General features: G+C 36.9%; 2 protein-coding genes across 4 annotated transcripts in view; one reads left to right on the top strand and one right to left on the bottom strand.

Moving 5' to 3' along the window:
- The window catches only part of LOC131008955 (uncharacterized), a 984,029-nt gene that overhangs the window by 178,009 nt on the left and 786,157 nt on the right, over nt 1–19,863 (top strand). The window lies entirely within an intron of this gene.
- On the bottom strand, nt 7,186–19,439 carry LOC131008915 (protein TRANSPARENT TESTA 9). 2 transcript variants are annotated; one of them, XM_057936031.1, is made up of 21 exons: nt 18,929–19,439; nt 16,668–16,719; nt 16,496–16,572; nt 16,261–16,394; nt 16,064–16,160; nt 15,873–15,930; nt 14,720–14,828; nt 14,499–14,622; nt 14,233–14,419; nt 13,792–14,087; nt 12,743–12,831; nt 12,594–12,664; nt 11,650–11,760; nt 11,077–11,145; nt 9,553–9,690; nt 9,218–9,323; nt 9,056–9,127; nt 8,911–8,966; nt 8,588–8,747; nt 8,239–8,405; nt 7,186–7,842 (listed from the first exon to the last, which is right to left on the bottom strand). In XM_057936031.1, exons 1-21 carry the CDS (start codon nt 18,979–18,981, stop codon nt 7,564–7,566), a joined length of 2,505 nt encoding a protein of 834 aa, XP_057792014.1. In that variant the 5' UTR covers nt 18,982–19,439; the 3' UTR covers nt 7,186–7,563. The 2 variants fall into 2 exon arrangements, with proteins under 2 accessions (XP_057792014.1, XP_057792015.1); XM_057936032.1 differs by having other exon boundaries at nt 11,077–11,142.

The following is a 19,863-nucleotide window of genomic DNA, read 5'->3' as shown; positions in this document are numbered from 1 at the left end:
TTCCTGCCATCGAGAGTTTTCTATTCTTCCACATGCCAATTTTCTTTTTAATCTTTACCTCCAAATAACTCCAGTCTGACACTCTAGACATTCGAGCCCCGATGAGAACGCCCAAGTACTTTGTGGGTAAAGTTCCGACTTTACAGTTGAGGACCGACGACATCTGGGAACACACTGGGCTGGGTAACCCAATACCAAAGACATTGCTTTTTTCAAAGTTAACTTTGAGACCCGATAAAACTTCAAAGAGTTTTAGGATACATTTGAAAGCCCAAGCATTGCCTTCTTTCCCGGAAGCCACAAAAATAGTATCGTCGGCGTATTGAAGATGAGAGATTTTGACCTTATTCCCAATAACAGCGGGGTCCAGTAAACCTCTTTGTGTCGCTCTGTCCGTGATAATGTTGATGCCTTCCGCCACGATAAGAAAAAGGAAAGGTGATATGGGATCACCTTGCCTGAGCCCTCTCTCCATTTGGAACTCACCCGACGGACTCCCGTTCACCAGAACATTAGTCGTGGCAGATCTAAGACACCCCGAAATCCAACTTCTCCATCTTTGACTAAAGTTCATTTTCTCGAGCATAAAATCCAGGAAATCCCAATCAACTGTATCAAAAGCCTTAGCAAAATCCACTTTAAAAAGAGTAACCCCTTTCTTTCTCTTTTTGGCATCCTCAATAATTTCATTCAACACAATTACCCCATCCAAAATAAATCTCCCCTCGATGAAAGCACTTTGACAATCAGTAATAATAAACTTCATTACCTGTTTCAATCTGGAAGCGAGCACTTTCGCGATCACTTTGTAAAGGCAATTGATGAGTGAGATTGGCCTGTAGTCCTTCAATACAGAAGCTGCTTCTTTTTTCGGGATAAGAACAGTGAACGAAGGATTGCATCCTCGTGGAATAATGCCGTTTGAATGAAAGTCAGACATAACTTTCATCAGGTCCTCTTTAACAATTTCCCAGCATTTTTTTAAAAAATGGAAATTGAAGCCGTCGGGTCCGGGACTTTTATTCACGTCACAATTCCACACAGCTGCTTTAACCTCTTCCTCGGTGAACTGAGCATCCAGAAGTTGTGTCATGTCTGTTGTGATCTTTTTTTGAACAAAATCAGCCGGAAGATTGGGTTTGATTCCCCCTCGTTTTTTGAATTGAGCTTCAAAATGATCTCGGATCACCTTTTTAACCTCATTAGGTTCATCTACCCATCTGTCCTTGATTTGAAGTCCAGCAAGATCATTCTTAACACGTCTTCCATTGATAACTTTGTGATAAAAGCCGCTGTTAATATCTCCATCCTTCAACCACCGGATCTTCGCCTTTTGAGCAAGAAAGGAATCTCGGTGCCTAAGTTGTAGAAGCAGCTGCGCCGAAGTCTCATTTCTCTTTACAATTTCTTCATCCCCTAAACCCGAGAGCTCATCTTTTGTGTCCCATTCCTGAAGCTCGTTCTTGAGTTTTGAAATGTTTTCTTCAATCGATCCAAAGCAAGATTTGTTCCAAGCCTTAAGATCCTCCTTCAACCGCTTCATTTTATCTTTGAAAATAATGCAGTTCCAGCCCGAGAGGCCGGGCCTATTCCACGACTCTTTAACAACCTTTTCAAAAGTTGGGTGACTTGTCCAAGCGTCGATAAATCTAAAAGGTTTTGGCCCCCAGTCGACTGATTTTGTCTCCAACAGAAGCGGACAGTGATCAGAGACTGTTCTGAGTAAACCTCTAGATTTTGAGTTTGGCCACGTAGAAATCCAATTGTCATTGACCAGAAAACGGTCCAATTTTGTCTTGCATTGACCTTGTGGTTGATACCAAGTGTATTTCCTTCCCTGCATCCGGATTTCAGTCAGATCACTCCCTCTAATGAACGAATCAAACACTGCAATGTCTCTGGCTGAAAAATGAGTTCCTCTCCCAACACGTTCAGAAACCATTCTCACAGAATTAAAATCTCCTCCAATACAAACATTAACATCCTTGTTTTGAGCAGTCACCAAGCCAATTTGATCCCAAAGATATTCTCTTTGAACCAGATTTTGAGGAGCATAAATATTGATAATGCAACAGCTAACATTACCTGGAATCCACGTGCCATTGATGATCACTGCTCCTGGAAGATCCCACTGACTGGCGCAAGAAAAATTAGATGAATTCCAGAGGGTGAGGATCCCCCCCGACCTCCCTTCGGCTCGAAGAAATGCTTTTCCAAAATTGTCTGCACCCCAAATTGCTTTAAGATCGCAGTCGCCGAAATTCTCCATTTTTGTTTCCTGTATTAGAACGAAATCAATGCCCTGTTTCTGGATGATCTCCCTGACCTCTCTCTTTTTAACTTTGCTCCCCAGCCCTCTAATATTATATGAGATCATCTTCATTGATCACATTTATCATTCTCCTCGTCCCCTCCCTCTCTGCCTTCACAAGCCGCCAAAATAGAAACCATTTCTCGATCCCCGTCACGCTCCTCATTATCGATGCCGAGACCGATTTCTTTACCAAACTCCCAAATTCTTCTCCCTTCATCTTCATTTCTTTGGTTGGGATCTGTAATTGCCTCCTTTGGGTTTGATGCAGATACAAGGATTCGAGACTTGGTAGTTGTCTCCTTACACAAATCAGTTTTCCTGAAAGCCTTTTTGGGAAGAAATTTGTTTGGTTTCTTCTGTAAGAAACGATTAAGACCCAATTTGATGGAGTGATCGAACCCGCTTCTTTTCTTCTGAGGTAAGGATTTTTTGGTTGAACAGATCTGCAAACTTTTGGAGACTGTGTCTGTGTCGGATAAAAGAAGAGAGTCAGTTGGGTTGGGCTTTAGTTGGGCAGTTAAAAAAGCACCTTCATTGGAATCCTTCGGCCCAAAACCAGGGGGCCCGTCAGAAATAGCTGGTGACTGAATTAAATGACTTTCATTTGGGCCCAAACGAGAAGTTGGGCTTGAGCAAGAAGTATCCGTCCTGTATTGGTCCAACTCGACGTCTTCATTGCGGTTGGTTGGGGTGTCTTCGACACGTGTTAATGAGCACGCATCTCCTTTACTCGACAAAGCCTCCACAGAAATATCCTTTCGAAATCCAAGAACTAAAGATTGAGAAAGATCTTTCGGCGTGCAATCCTTTTGGGAATCTGTAGCTGCGGCTGTATTGAATGGGGGGTTCGATGGGTTCCAATTAATTGAAACTGAACCGGGTTCATATCTGGGATGGTAAATTGGGTTTTCCTCTACCTGCGCGTCCGCCGGAAAACCAAGAGAGGCTTCGTCTTCCTCCTCATCTGAAAGGGCGTCTTCCTCTGACTCAGAGCTTTCGAGCTGGGATTCTTCCGGCAACAATATTTCTGAAAGCTCCTCTATACGAATCTTGAAAGAAGCTCCGTTGATATTACTCTCCAAAATTTTGTTGAGAGAAAACAGACCGGTGGAGATTTGGATGAAGGCTGCATCCAAGCGTTCTCTATTCTTTGTGACATTGTGGACCTTGAGAACCATTCCGAACCTTGCTCCAACCAATTCGAAAAACCTGTTATTCCAAGCTTGTAAAGGAATACCATGCCATTTTGTCCAGACAATCCTCTGGGCGCTCACGTCGACATACGACCAAGGCCGAGTCCATTCGAACCAGAAACTCACCCATTCATCAAGTTCCTTCAGTAATTCTGAAACGGGAGTTTGGCTTCTACTTTGAATGAGGACGAGATTCCCTCCGAGGGAGGTGACCTTAAGTATAGAGGCACACTCACTACTAATTTCTTTGTTGAAATCTTCCCATGCAAACTCCGCCTTGACGAAACCTGTAAAAGAGTAGTGAAGCCACTGCATTTCCTCCTCAGAGGCTTGGAAGCTGAAGACTTCGTCTGCAGGAAGTGTGTGATTTTTGTTTGTTCCTCCAAGGGCTTCCGCAAAAGATTTTCCGATTTCTCTCAAACCTTTTGGGACAAACTGCACTCTTCTCTTTGCTTCGTTTCGATCTTTTGTGTTGCGTCCACCTTCGGCATAGTTGTTTTTCAGATTATCTTGCGCTGAGGGTCGGGCAAATCTCGGAAAGAAAGCTCTCAACTTGTAGCTTCCGATCCAGATATTGTTCATCTCCTCCAAGATCCAATCTCTATCCTTTCCTTTCTGAAATCTAACAAAACCAAACGGTTTTCCCCTAATGTCTCGTTTTTTTGGGCAGAAAATATCTGTCACTCTCCCAACTTCTTTGAATCTACTCTCCAGGCATTGAATCTTTGTTCCCTCCGGGAAATTATTGAAAAAGAAAGTATCTTCCTCTTTTCCCAGAGTCTTCCGGTGATCAGCTGTTGGATATGGCTGATGAAAATGGTGGTAAGGTTTTTCCAGGTGCCTCGCCGGACGTTCGAAAAGGATTGGGGCAGGTCTCCTTCTTCTGACCTCCATCCATTCTCCTTCTTCTTCTCTCCCTCCTCTTTCCCTTCTCCATCCTTTCTCCATTTGATAGATGATTGATAGTAGTATTAGTATATAGAAAAAAGTATTCCATATTTTCTAATATTATGTATTTATTTTTCTTTTTGCTGAATTTATTGATAATTTAATTTACAAATTTTACTTAATATTTATATTTATTTATAAAAAAACAATAGTTAATTTTGATAATTGTTGTGTTAATTAAGCCAGAAAATCCAATTATTATTAAAAATTACTCCCCCGTCCCAGGTTGTTGGGTACTTATACAAAGATTAAGAAAAATCATTGAAAATGAAAAAATATAAGTAAACTTCATAATATGCCCATATTTATTATGTAATGATGAATTAAAGTTAGAGTAAATTAAAAAATTAAATAGAAATATAATAGTAAATGAGTAAAAAAAATATTACTTTTTATATAAACAAGTCTATATATTTAAGATATTTATTAAATGAAAACAAACCTATATAATTGGGACGGATGAAGTATATATGTTGATAAGTGATAACACCGCCGCCGACAAGCCGAAAATAGAATGGAAAAATAAAATATTAACAGGTGGCTGGTGAAAATAGGAAGCAGCAAAAAGCGTGCCGAAAAAGTAGTGCAACAAACAAACCAAATCTGGAAACTCCAGATTTTATGTCATTCATTTTCTTTTTATTTTTCCTTTTCTTTTATGTTTTTCCTAACATATACTCCCTTCGTCCCATCATATGTGGCTCAAAACTTTTTGACACGAAAATTAAGGAGAATGTGTAAATGTGTTAAAAGTGATAGGGTTCACATCTTTTTAAAGAGTTAAACTTTGTCATTTGTGGAAATAGGCCACTTATAGTGGGACGGCCCAAAATGAAATACAGACACTTTTAGTGGGACGGAGGGAGTAAAATGTTTCATTCATTCTCATTGCCGTTCTAATTTCGAGTTTTCGGTTAATACTATTTTTTACTTCTATATTTAAAATCTTTTTCATTATACTTTGCAAAATTATAAACCTTGTAAATTTTTATAATCGGTTCGTTACATTTTGGCTCGAATTCAGATCACGTTTCTTGTATTTGCTAATGATGAAATTGAATAAGTTATTGTTGATTGAGATTTCAGAAGTGAAGTTTTCTGTTGTTGCTAAGTATAGATTTAACATTATTTCAAATATATAAATAGAGAGGAACGTTATATAGATTTCATTTCATATAATTTTACTTATTTATTTATACCAATTGCCTCACTTTTCCTGTTATACTTCTTAACCAAATGGGATCCTCTGTCCCAGAATATAGTGTGTACCACATGTATCATTCTTCATTTCTTCGTTTTATAAATTATTTTTTATAAAAATATTTTTTTTATTATATTATAAACTCTAATTAGTATTTATCATTGAAAAATTAAAATTTTAAAAATTATATACCCTAATTTTGAATTAATGAACCCAAATAATCTATTATTAATTCAAATAAATATAAAAAATAATTATAAACCATAAATGAATGAGTGAACCCTTGTTAATTATCTTTATATTATATAAAAGCAAAATAAATTAAGAGTGGTACACGGTGGTACACACTAAATGTTGAAACGGAGGATCCCATTTGCTTCTCAACTTACTTTTTTCTAAAGATAATAAATATTTTCAGTTACAATTATTAGACAACATATTTGGAGATTTAACAATGACCACAAGTTTCTTAATGATAACATATCTAAATCCTCATATCTAAAGGGGAGTGATTTAATTATCCAACACACCCAAGCGTGATGTAGGTATAGATGTAAATTAGGTCAATCAAAGATCTTCTACCTTTTGGGTTTTAGATGCTAAAAAAATATTTGCCTCCTTAGCTAGAAAATGCTTGAAAAATCAATCTACTTTTACACATGGAGCATTGAGTTTGGTCCCAAAACATGGGTTGTTACAAGTTACAACTCAATTCAATGGGGTCGTACATATCCATTTCCAAGCTACAAATATTTTTGATAAATATTCCATAGATCACTATTTTGATAGACATTTTCCGGATCAGAGATGCTGCATTTTCATATATTATATAGATATAAATTCAAACGTGGTAGAGCCACGTCAGCATCTCTGATTCAGAAATAAGCTTCGAGTATTTTTTTTTCTAAATCTATAATTATTCATGATTTTAATCGATATTTATCTTATAATTGTGGATATTTTTTTATAAAATTCCAAAAAAAGGGTGAATATAAAATGATATTTTCCCCTAAATTGAAATACTCGTTTTGAAGGAAAATATGAACCTGCTCCAATCAATTGCAAGCCAGTAATACAAGTGTCCTCCGAACTTGCTCTATTTGTTCATAACAAGTGTTCTATTTTTCTTTTTGAGTTGTCACAAACAAGCATCCTCTTTTTAAAATAAGAAAATAAGTTCCACCACTTTTTACCTTTTAATCATTTTTACTTTAATTTTATTACTCTCACAAAATAAAAATGACCTCCACCACTTATTATTTTTTTACCCTTTAATCATATCCACTCAAATTCTCGTGCCAAAACAACTCAATGTTTCTAATTTAAATAAAGCTGTCGCCAATGTTCAATAAATTCATCAGTCATCACTTTGATACCTGTATTTTCATGTCCAATCAAAATTAACTAAACATGTCGAGATTATAATATTATATAACCCAGTTTATCGACAACCCTTATCACATAAATAGTAAGCCACAGTAAGTAAAGAAAATTTGAAGGGAAGAGGAGCACTGCTTGCTATACAAAAAGGCGACAAAAAAAGTGAACTCTTCCATTAGCTCTTGAAAAACTATGCAATGTTACAAAAGCTCATAAATAGGTTGAAACGACCTCTAAACTGACTGCCTGAGATGAAATTGGTAAAAGAATCTCACATACAAAAGACAGAGCGTTTATATATTTATATATATAAGTATATTATATACAAAGAATGGCACTAACTACAACATGCTCTATTATACATTTCTGTACCTGATGATTCCTTTGGAACAACTCGCATACAGGAGGCTGCTCGAAATCTCCACCCTCGTTATCTTCCGGGAAAACTGTCCGCAAGAAGCTCAGCGTTGAAACCTCTAAAAATAACATGAGGTCCACTTTCACACTGTGTTATCATTCTCTACAAGCTAAGACGGGCTTGGATGGTCTGTACTTCTATCCAGTTCGAGTAAAGGTTCTAGACTTTTCTCCACCGTGCAACTTTGCAACTCCGTTTCCTCTACAACCATAGACATTGCATGCTTGCAAGATTCCTCATCCCGGAACGCCAGAGTCCACCTTCCATCAACCAAAGCTTTAGATTTCACCTTGCCATGGGCAGTATATGTAGCAGTGTCTGTAAATGGGAATGAGGAAGGACGGATTCGAAGGTGCAGCCACCTTAAATGTTTATCATCTACTCTTGGCTGAAAGAGAAAAAGGAAGTGTGTGAATATGGAATCAATCAGCTGCCATATCCTTGAAGTTCAGTATGAGTGAATGGATAAAATACCAAGAGCATAATCTCGAAAAATTATGCAACATGAAAAGCTGCTCAGCTTTAGTACTTCAGAGATCATTTACCCAAGTCCTATATGCCTTAGAGGGTGTTTGGTTAAGCTTATTTCAAAGAAGCTTATAAGCTAGAGAGAGAATTTTGTGTTAGAGAGAAAATTGAAGAGAGATTAACTTGAAAGGGTATATGATGGAAATAAAAAATCAAGGTTGAATAATAAGCTAGAGTGATACAAGGTGCATGATTCATTCACACATTGATCTTTAATCATGGGTTAAAAGATTTATTTGAGATCATAGCAACTCACATTACATCCAGCCAATGGTGCCACAACTCGTACCAATCCTCGCCCTGGTTTCACCGGTAATTCCTCCACAAGGACAAGCCAACCTGAGCTACCCATAGCGAGGGCTAGAAAGTGGAAATGGCGTTCTTTACCCCTTTCAAATGCAATTCGACAAGGGATTGCACCCACTGAAGATAAACAGGAAACCAGATCAATTAAAAGAAACCAAGTGAAATCAAAACCTTGAGTCAGCTCAATCATTCACATGCATGCTCAATCCTTATAGTTGGCCTATTGAGGCTTCTGGGAATGCAAAGCCAACAACAATGATGGAAACGCACAAACAAGATGCAAGTCAAATCTGATTTACCAAGATTTATTTCAGCATTTGGTTTAAGTTCTGGAAGATTTAAACCAGCATTCCGTGCTCTGGACTTCTCTGGAGTATCAACAGCAGAGAATACAGGAGGTTGATCTGGCAAAACTTTACCAAGCGAGAATATATGGAGATGATGAAGAAGCGCAAACACCTATGGAGATGAGAACCATGTCAGTATATACGGTGATTGTCTACAGAAGTGCATAACATTTACAGGTGTAAGCACAGGTCTAGATGATACAGAGTAAACTATTTTCATGCATCCATTCTATGTCTACTTCAGCAGATGCTGTATATCATAACTAAAAGACAACCTTCACGGCTTCACACATTCTCTCTCCAGCTGCAAATGAAGATTCGGATGCATGCTCTGAAAGACAGAAGAATAAGAATGAGATGTATGTTTCTAAAAATGTTCTCAGATCATTCATGCAGGGGCGGGGAGAGAGAGATAATGACCGTCATGGGAAGCCTTGAATGGCGGCAACAGGATACACTTTGGATCTTTTCGTGGAGAAGATGCCTCGATTGCTGAACAGATCGATTGTTTACCATGAGTTATTAGCCACACAACAAACAATTCTTAGTTCAATAAGAGAAAAGAAGAGAGAAATGGCATACCTCTTTTGCACTTTCTCCACTCATCGCAAATAACTGCCAATAACAGATCAGACCAAGTTCCTCTGGCCTCCTCTAGAACACGAGCAGTGCAATGGTGAAATGAATCCTACAGACAGAGATCCTGTCATTATATGCTTAACTATTTGCTGACAGTTTATACATATAACCAAAGGAATACCACAAAATATTTATTAGAAGTTTAAGGTTTGGTTAGTGAACTTCTACTCAAGAGACTTTTCTCATTATCACTAATCAAGGCTCTTAGATAGCACTGCATGTAACATATTCCGAAAACAAATAAAACTTCCTGACAATTAGGCTAGCAGATATCTTACTGTTAGTAAAGTAAGATGATGGCTGTTGAACTCCGCCTTGCTGTAAGGTAACAACTGCCGCAAAAGCCAACCACCATCCCACAATGTTTCTGCAGAGATATTTGATCTGCAGAAGAGACTAACCAACGAATCGAGTACCTAACAATGAGGGCAATAATAGGTTAAAAGAACATTTAAACTGAAAAGCATGAAACAGACAATAACCCATCATATTACATAACAAAACAAACAAAAGGTGGGCCTAATTTCATTTTAGCACAAGACAATGTTCTTATCATTTCTAATTAAGAATTCTTCTCTCAAAGTCAGTTTGGCTCGCTATTTATTAAGAAGAACTAAAGGATAGACCTAAGTATGTAAACTGATTCAGACTCAGTTATATCAGTTTCTGAGCTTCAGGTAGAACTAATGCTCAAGTAATAAGGTTAGCTTAAGGACTAATGACTGATGGAATGCTTCATTTTTAGGGATATTTGACACAAAGACAAAATATGCTCAAGATATTTTGGCCTAACCCTTAATGGTCAGAACAACAATATGTTTTTGCAATCACACTAGTACAGAAAGTTACTAAACTGCGGATTTTGCAATATCACTCAAAATAGGGACAAAGAGATCGCAAAAACCAAAATGGATCCCACTGCTAATATTCCAAATCTTGCATTATAAGCTCCAGATGCTTCGAATGCCACATTGAAGTTTGGCTAATATTTGGAAACTTTTTTTTTGGGGATAAATTACACAAGTAAATAAAGAAATTAAAAGACCGTACGGCAATGGACTCGAACCCAGGACCTCAGGCCTTGGGCATTAACCACCTACCGCCCAACACACGCACACTAATATTTGGAAACATATTCTTCAACAGTACAGCTTAAGAAGAAACCTTCTACTTTAGGCATTTTAGTCTTCAGAAGGCAGCAACCGAACTAGAAAAGGACCAAAAACATCCAAATGAAGAAAACCAGTCATTTGGCTATGTCAAAATGACTCAATGCAAAATATCTTTAAAACGCAAGCAATAAGTACCTTACTATGTACTTATTAACTTTTTAAGAAGTTGAACACTTTGATCCTGATCATTGACCACAAAGGAATAAAAGTTTACAACTCACAGGGAGAAACACAAAGCAGAAAGGGTTCAACCAGGAATGTATTAGATCTAAATTTGTGGAATATTAAGGGGAAAACAAGATCATTATACAAGGGAAAGTTATTTTTTCTGACTGAAACTCAGAATACTTTATCTGTTTGCAGCAGCTAATTTAACAAATTCACCAAATGGACTGCATATATATTTTAATTTCATTATTAAGATTATTTCCCAAAGACACTACTAAAAAATATATGTGCAGCCACAAAATTGGATGCTACCTAGTGAGTAGTGAGCCTTAGCACTTTATGACACCCACATCATCAAGCCAATAGAAATGAGCCGTGGGGACTGTACCTTCTTATCCAAAGTAGTTAGATAGATAGGCACAGGCAACAAATATTATTTTCTGGAATGTAAAAGGTACATACCTGAAATCTATGCACGCGAGGACTCGCTCCAACCCCTGGGTGTGCACATGAAATTCCAGCATACTCCTGCTGGTTGAAACCAGGTAAAATAAGTTCTATGCTATCGCTAAAATTATGATTGAACATGATTTCATTCATATCCCATGTAAAATCAATCCACTTGACTCAAAAAGCAATAGACTATGGCTGCCAGCACTCTGAAATTATGACCAGATGATGATTTCAAATGGCAAGTCGTGATGTTTCAGAACTTGATTGTTTAGCCTGCTTTGATGTCAACAAATGATTTGTGATTCTAGAGTCACATTAATGGAGCATCAGAAATGTATGAGTAATTCCAAATTTTAAGTGTTACTTGAATCTTGACAAATACCACCACCGTTGTGACCCTTGGATTTCAGACTTTATCAAGCTAACTCAGGAGGCAGTCACTAAATTCAACTCCAGAGAACTAAATAGTATATCCCTTGATAAAAAGATGTTTATCTCATTTTTCCAAACATTGATGTTTCATTCAAGAAAGCTTTGAATAAACAAGTTAAACAGGAAAACCAGATATAAGAGCTTATATACCTTCAACTTTTGCAGATAGATATCAAGTTCACCATTGGTGCCATCTTTGACCCCGGAACCTTCTGAGGAGAAAAGTTGCTCTTCTGCAGAATCCTCCCCAACCAAAGCTTGCTGTAGGCACACAACAAAGAAGGCATTACTGAAATGTGTACATCACAATATCACATACGTGCTGGTCTATCAGCTGAAAAAGACTACATGACCAAGAGTAACTCAAACAAAAAAACAAAGCAGGTAACCTACCGAATTGAGTGAAAACCTTGAATAAATTTTGAGAAAGCCCAGTTACTCAGTGTATCCTTTTAAATAACAGATACTCCCCCCGACTCTTAAAAACATGCAACTTTTGTTATTTTGGGTTGTCTCACAAAAACATGCACTTTCTACTTTTGAACACAATCCCTTTATTTTTTATCCCTTCTTTTCATACTTATTCACAAAAAAACCATCATGGCCCACCACTACATTTTGTTAATTAACCCATTACCCATTACAATGCTATATAAAGTAGGACCCATTTTCCACTCACACTACACTCTCATCTCACATTTCTTAAAATCAGTGCTACTCACTTCGCCGCATGTTTTTAAGAGATGGAGGGAGTATTATTTAACATCATATGAGGCATAGGAGCTATAAGGAATTTGTAGGACTCCAATCAGCGCCCCTAGACCCAGAATTTAATACTTAAATCATCCTTATTGTTTCCTGGTCCAGGTGAAAAACTTTGTATATCATCAAACATCACCATCAAACTTTTAATATACATATTGTATAAAGGAGGGAATCAAATTGAAGCTTGCTCCAGTTTTTCCAGACATTTCCACAACGATTGGAAAGCCTTCGGGATAACCACCCCTTCACTTCATGATTCTCATTAAACATTATTTATGAAACTTCCCCATTAGTTAAGAGAATAGAGAATAAAACTTCCAACAACATACCAGCAGTTTCTTTTTATGTTGTTTGCGTTGTGGAAGTATGCCAAGAGCATCAACCATTGACTCATCCAGTTCTGCAAATGCACAAATTTACTTAGTTAATTGCTTATGAGGTTTATCAGCCTATATATAGAGAAACTGAGCTTTAGGACCTTTAGTCTGCAACAATGTTGCTAGAACATTTAAGGAGCCTGAAACTTGAACTTCATCTCCACTGACAACAAATGAAAGCAAAGCTTCCCTGTGCAATTAAACATATTGGAGTTTAATCAGCAAAAGTACAATGAAAATCGCATATTTCCTGGCTGTCAGAAAGGCTAACAATAACTCAATAAGATTAATTTAATAAGACAGCAACAAAATTATTGCTCCTTCCACCTTATTCACCAATTATGCACCTAACAATCAGCTAGAGGAACAATAACGTAACCAGTAATCAATATAGTAGAATATGCGTCATCATTCCTTCCATAAAGTATACTTCTAAAGCCTTTTAGTCATTTAAAAACCTAGCACTTCATGATATTCTATTTCCAAAACATGGATCGTTCGTATCTTTATCTTTCACTTAACTAAAGGAATCTCTCCAGTTTGTTACCCCACTCATTTAATCTCTTCAAGAGAGAAAATAGATCATATCCCTAAAAGAAAGCGCTAAACCAAATGAGTAAGCATGCCAATATCCCAAAAGCATCATGGAGCAGCAAACATCGTTAAGTGGTTATCTAGAGATGGCGTGTGAAACAATACTCTATAAAGGAAAATGAACTCTAAGAACATAAATCAGGCCACAGCAAGTCATATGGTTTTCTTGAATTCATGCCATTGATGTGAAGTCATAAAATAGTTAAAATACTTCGGTCCCACAAGGATGGAGGCACAGGGGATCACCATTCTCTATTGCCCTATGTTACCTGATAACAGGACGATTTCCCTATAATGTCATAATGGTCTCATAACTAAATGACAGAACACAGAAGGCATACATTAGAGTCATGTTGGACATGCTGCATATAAATAGGTTTGTATCCTAGTGACTGTCCAGCATTAAGACTCAACTACAGACTGAAAAGGGATAATTAGTCTATATCAAAATAATATTTCCAATGAAAGAGCTGCTTGGCAATCAAATGCAAGGATGTCTTAAGGAAAAAATCAAAATAAATAAATAAAGCTATATGTGAGTAATAGGATTGAATACCTAGGAGCAAATCTCATACTGCCATAGTTATGAATGAGGGCATTGTGTGGTAGATGATTTTCAGTATCAGATTCAGCATTTTGATTGTTTGCATCTTTATCTTGGGTCGGTACATCCGAAGAAGCATGGCTCAACAAATTAAGATTACCATTGAGCTTAGCTTCAGAACCCTCAGGAAAAACGTCTGGATTACATAGAAGAGCAGCAGCAACAATGTTTGCCAGATCTTTGATTTTGACTATGCGCAAAATGCAACAAAGTAAATATAAAGAAGTGACAGCCCCAAGACTTGGTTCCTGAATGTATACGACTCAGATAGTCACAACAATATTTATAAAGACCCATAAAACCAGTAATTAACCAAATATAAAGAGCTCATAACAATTTCCAGAAGTGTAGAAAATTAAAACACACAATCAAATAGAAATGGTGAGTATGTACTTTAACTGCTTCAGTCCTAAAGGATGGGAGAATCAACGGAAATATCAGAAGCCTCAGAACTTTGTCCATTATTAACCTCCCAACATCAGGGATTCCAGCAGAAACAACATCACTGAAATAATAGAGATTGTCTTCAATCTCGTCAACAGCAGAAAGAATGGAAGATGAAAGTTCTGCATTTAGGCTCCTATTAAAGAAATAATTATTCGTGTGAGCAACAATATAAAGAATCACATTAGATGGAAATATGACATCCGGCATCTTACTTTTTAGCATTTGAAACAATTGAGTTCAAATGGATACACCGATCTCGGAAAAATTCGATCAACTTAAGGAAATAATCCGAATGTGGCGCCCTGGATACAAACCTATTTACAGTGTCATCTCCAACTGCAAATCAGTCAAAGCTTATTGTTTAAAACATAGGGTCGTTATGAGTTAAACCATATTGATTATGAAACCCGAAGTCAAATTGGGAAAAACTCACCATGATAAACATTCAAGGTTAAAGCACGAACTGCAGTTCGGATCATACTTTCTTCATGGAAGGCAAACCGTATTGCCTCAACATAAAGGGGGAAATCAACTACGTCGTCCTAAAACCAATAGGAAGCAAAGGGGAAAAGAACAAAGAAAATCAGATATGAGAAAGGAACACATATTTTTTCCATGCTAATTTTTTGCCCTATTTTTACTAAGACAAAATGGCACAGGTGTCACTTAGAAGCAACCATCTATGAGCTCAATGAGAAATGACTATCAAATTATTTTAGTCGAAAACATAGCCATCAATGGCCTGTTCCAATTCCAGTTTTCTTCTGAAATTCAAAATCTAGATTCTACTCAAGAGATGCATGACTCTCATTCAATTTCGTACTAATTGTTGGTAGCGTCAAGTTGAAAATCCTTAATCCAAAAAATACCAAAGGGCAATCTCTTGTCAAATCAAGATACTTGCATATTTTTTATTTCCTTCTGTTTCAAGTTCTAAGCTGAAGAAGGCCAGAGCGATACCATAACTACTAACTATGCACACTCAGGCATACACAAAAACAATTAGATATATGGCATGTCCATTTCTTCGACACAAAGCTCTCCCCAACTAAAGATACACCTTCAAGTTTTACAGAACACTTCAGGATAATAGAACGCAAAGTTTCAGTAGTCCTAGCTAATTCTAATGCTACAATTGATTGGTAATCTTCTTGGGCTCGTGGAGGAATGCCCCTAGCTCTAACACCTTTCTGTTTATATACTTTGGCCAAGTGTTCAAATTAGAGTGTTATCTAAATCAACGAACTTAGATAATAACATAAAGATAAGCTTTTAGCATTTCTAACAATGGATTACCAAGATGACTGATGCAAAGGTACTCCTTGTAACTATTATGTATTTATGTTTAAAACTCTACTTTAAAATCCATTTAAAAAAAAAAAGTTGTGGATACTAGTAATCAACTTATTCTGAAAACAAGTAATCTAAGAATAGAAAAGATGATTCGTAAAGTAAGTTCAAATGTCAGGTTGAAGTCCATCTTTAATTTTTTGCAAGAATCCACGCTCATAACAAGTGACAACAACTGAATTATAGAGGAAACAACACAGCCATCAGTACTAATAATAAAAGGCTCATAAACTTACACTCTCAGTCTTAACAAGGAGAGAAATTGTATCCTTGTTCAACTTCCCACTTATCGCTCTTCTCAGTCCAGATGCAGTATCAAAACCAAAGTCAGAAGTCAAAAATCAAAAAATGATATACCAAGTAGTCGAGAGAAAAATAATAATAATAATAATAAAGAACTGCAAGAGATAGCTATTTTGTAACACACCTTAGGAAAGATATGTAGTAAGATAACAACTCCTCATTTCTGAAGTCAAAAGGGTATGCTATGAGGTAGTTAACATGTTCATTGCTAAACATATAGTCTGCACAATTTGCAAAGGGAAACTTCTCAGAGAATCCATGCGGTGGACAGACTTGGAAAATATGGCTGATTAAAATTCAGATGTTATTATGATAGCGTACATATAGAATGATCACTTTTCAGGTTCTGGATCATTATGCTCATTGTCTGCAATAGCTGGCGTGAGACAATCAGAGATTTACATATTCTTAATATGCGTACAAACTCGCCCATCACCTGTTTCTCCATGAAAAACCTGAAAGGAACCAAAGCGATAAGAATTGCATTAAAAGAAAATGGTATGGACTTTAAGAGGACATATGAGCATATCAAACACATAATGGATTAAAGCCCTACTCGAAATAGGCAGCATCGTGCTGGTCACCATATGTTATCAACTCTGCAATAGATCTCAAAGCCTCAATGACAAAGTCCTGGCCATGCACCACATGAGGTTAAGAAACAGAATCCAGAAACCCAAATCTAGCTACATTGAACACCCAACAGTGATAGCAAGAGAATAACTTACTTTGTTAACCTCATTTACAACTTGAACTTTTATCAGTTGATCAACTATGAATCTGGTGAAGAGAACAAGCACAAGAATATAAAAGACGAGAAGCTTGAGTGCCAAACATTTATGTTGCATTTGAGAATATACATGCATTCAGATGGTACCATAGACAATACCAGACACAACACAAACACATCATCTTAAGCTCGTAGGGATGAAGCATTCTAAGTTTGATTGGATGACCTTATTGAATCGGATACAACAGATGTTGATGTCAGTTATGATTCCCCATCTAAAATTCCAAGCTTCCCAAGAATCAGACCACCAGACAAGGTGTCCAACCATTGTGTAAATCCCAGATTCTTAATGAAATTAAGTATATTGAATAAAAACATATTACCAGTTACACCCAGTGTTCCACACGTCTTCAGTATCTTTCTAATATATCTCAAATAAGTACAATTTCCTCAAACCCAACTCATCTAATCCTATTCCTTGGGGCGTTCAGTTGCTTGACATTGAACTTGCCTTAGATTACCCGAGATTAATTTTGGCATAGTAGGTAGGTCAAGACTCATAAGCCAAGACTAATCCTATTCGTATGCGGCATTGTCTCGAAATTGAGTACTGGGCTGTATCCACCGAACCAAACAGGATATCAAAGGACTAATCTAATCTAATCCTCTGAACCGAACAGCCCCTAAAAAGATAAGCTAGAACCTATGCCTTAATGCACAAAAAACAGTTAAGTAACAGAAACCCGAGCACAGATATCCTCAAGAAGAAACTAAGAAAGAAGTTTTACGCTTCTTGAGAACTTGAATGTCTGCAGAATATATAGACCACTATACATTAGGATAGCACAAAATCTCTAGTTTGCCTAGTCAAGGACATGTAAAAAAGGCATAAATATAAGCTTTCATGCTACAACTAACCTTTTCTGGGAGAATACATAAAATTTGCACCCCTCAAAGAACAAATTCAGATCACCTATCTGTTGCTTCTCATGAACGAAGAGTCTTAACTATTTTTCACAGATTCTCAATATAGTTTGTCCCTCAAAAGTAAAAGGGTGTCACTTTTGGGAAGAAATTTCATTTCCTGCTCAGTCAAAGGCTCTATTCACTTGAGAAACAGAAGGATTGCATGTGGAGAACTCAACACAATTTTCCATGAGATGTCATCCTACTCAAGTTCCAGAAGTAAGATAAATGTATGACATAATTTGTAGCAGTTATCAAACAAATCTATCTCTTTTAATTCCACCCTTCCAGTCAAGAAGGCTGATTATTGAGCTCCGACTATCACTTCAAGTTGATTATCAACAGTCAAACTAGTGCTCTATCTTAACAGTAAGAACAAATACTTAGAGCAGATATTCATCAGAAATGACATGCCTGTTAGAATATAGGCAGAAAGTGGGACTTCCAGAGGCAAGGCAAGGCAAGACATATTTATCACTGGTATATGGTTCGTTTTAATCAAGTCAGCTAACGAAATCCAGGAATAAGTCATTTTTATTTATCTTGTAGCCAAAATACCAGGCTAACAGCACAGCATAATGTCTGGAGCCACATTACCTAGAGGGGAAAAAGATTATTCTGTAACTCATACAACCATACACCAGCCTCTAAGTTAACGCATCCCTAAGATTTCACACTGCACCATGAGCTACCTATAACAGTTAAATAAGATGCAGCTTAGCCTTGTACTCGTGGACCATTCTACAAACACACATGCCGACTAGGTTTTCCAATACCCCATATGCCACCCATATCAACTATCAAGCATTAGTCTTCTATAAGTTTCTCCCACTCCAGTGGAAACCATGGAGCAACACGTAAACTAAATTTTCTTATGCTTAAAATCCAACTTTGCAACAGGAATAAACTTCTTATAGCTATGAGACCACCAAGGAGTGAAACATCACATGGATGTGCCAAATTAAATAGATAAAAAGCATATATTTTTATGTTAATAAACAGGTGTTCCACTGTTGACGGAACTAGGTGGAAAGACCCCTTCGTGTTTAGATGCCAGCTCAAGGACCGCAGGCACATACTAAACTGAAATAGCATCCCTTCCCTTCGTTAATTCAAGATAGCATATAAGAAGCAAAAATTCACCCATCCTCCAGCCAAAAGTTCAACACAGAGTATCCAACTCCTCCTAAGCTAATTCCGATCCATTTACACCCGATGACAGAGAAATCACAACTAAACCAGAAATCATATACGAAAAACTGCCGTCAAAGAATGCAGCTTATATAGAACTACCTGAGTTCATCTAACGACAATCTATCCCTGGATCGCCAAAAGGAAAACCACATCCTTTTAAGAGCTCTCGATCACCGATTGCTTCTTCGCGGCATCAAAATTCATCCTCGGAATCCCATTAATTCCGCAACCATCCGACAAAATGAGAGATTCCGGCTTTAAATTAAATGGCAATGGCGAGCAATTAGAGAAGAAGGGTATCCAGATGTGACTATTGCCGCCAATAGAGGGTTAGGGTTTGCGATTGCTTCCACCGGAAATTAAGATGCGCCAAGAAGCAATGAATCAAATCAAATAAAGGAATATCCAGAAAGGCGATGGTGGGATCAGAGATGGGAGTAATCAGCATCCGGATCGAGCAAATGGGTTCGCGGGTCGGATCCTTGACATTGACGAGTGGAGGTGTATAGTGCTGTGCCGACCTGTCAGATGTAATTTTAAATTCATCGTCAGTTATAAGCTGTAGGATTTTCACCAACTCAAATCTGTTAAATAAAATTCATATTTTCGATCTAATTTATTACTACTAGTATTTAGTTGAGAGATAAGGGAAAAAAAATAAAAAAATTTCACTAAAAGTGACATGTATTCTATTTTTTATTATCCCACTATAAATGCCACGTTTTTTTAAATGAAATATTTTAACCCTTGAAAAAATATAGGTCCTACTTATTTATATATTATTCTTAATTTTTGTGACGAAAAGTTTTGAGTTATTTATAGTGGAATGATAGAGTATTAAAAGGGAATATTTTGATATTAAACTTAACTCAAGAATGGCTGAGATAGATGTTTTACTTTTAATTAGTACTAGTACCTTTCGTTTAATTCTCGTTGACCTTTTAATCATGTTATACACACAGATCATCAAAATATAAGTAAAAAAAAAATTATCAATAATTTAATAAAAACCTAAAATTAGATATTTTGAATTA

This window comes from Salvia miltiorrhiza, chromosome 2 (genome assembly GCF_028751815.1).
Source record: "Salvia miltiorrhiza cultivar Shanhuang (shh) chromosome 2, IMPLAD_Smil_shh, whole genome shotgun sequence".
Classification (NCBI taxonomy): domain Eukaryota; kingdom Viridiplantae; phylum Streptophyta; class Magnoliopsida; order Lamiales; family Lamiaceae; genus Salvia; species Salvia miltiorrhiza.
This window is presented reverse-complemented; position numbering and strand designations above follow the sequence as displayed.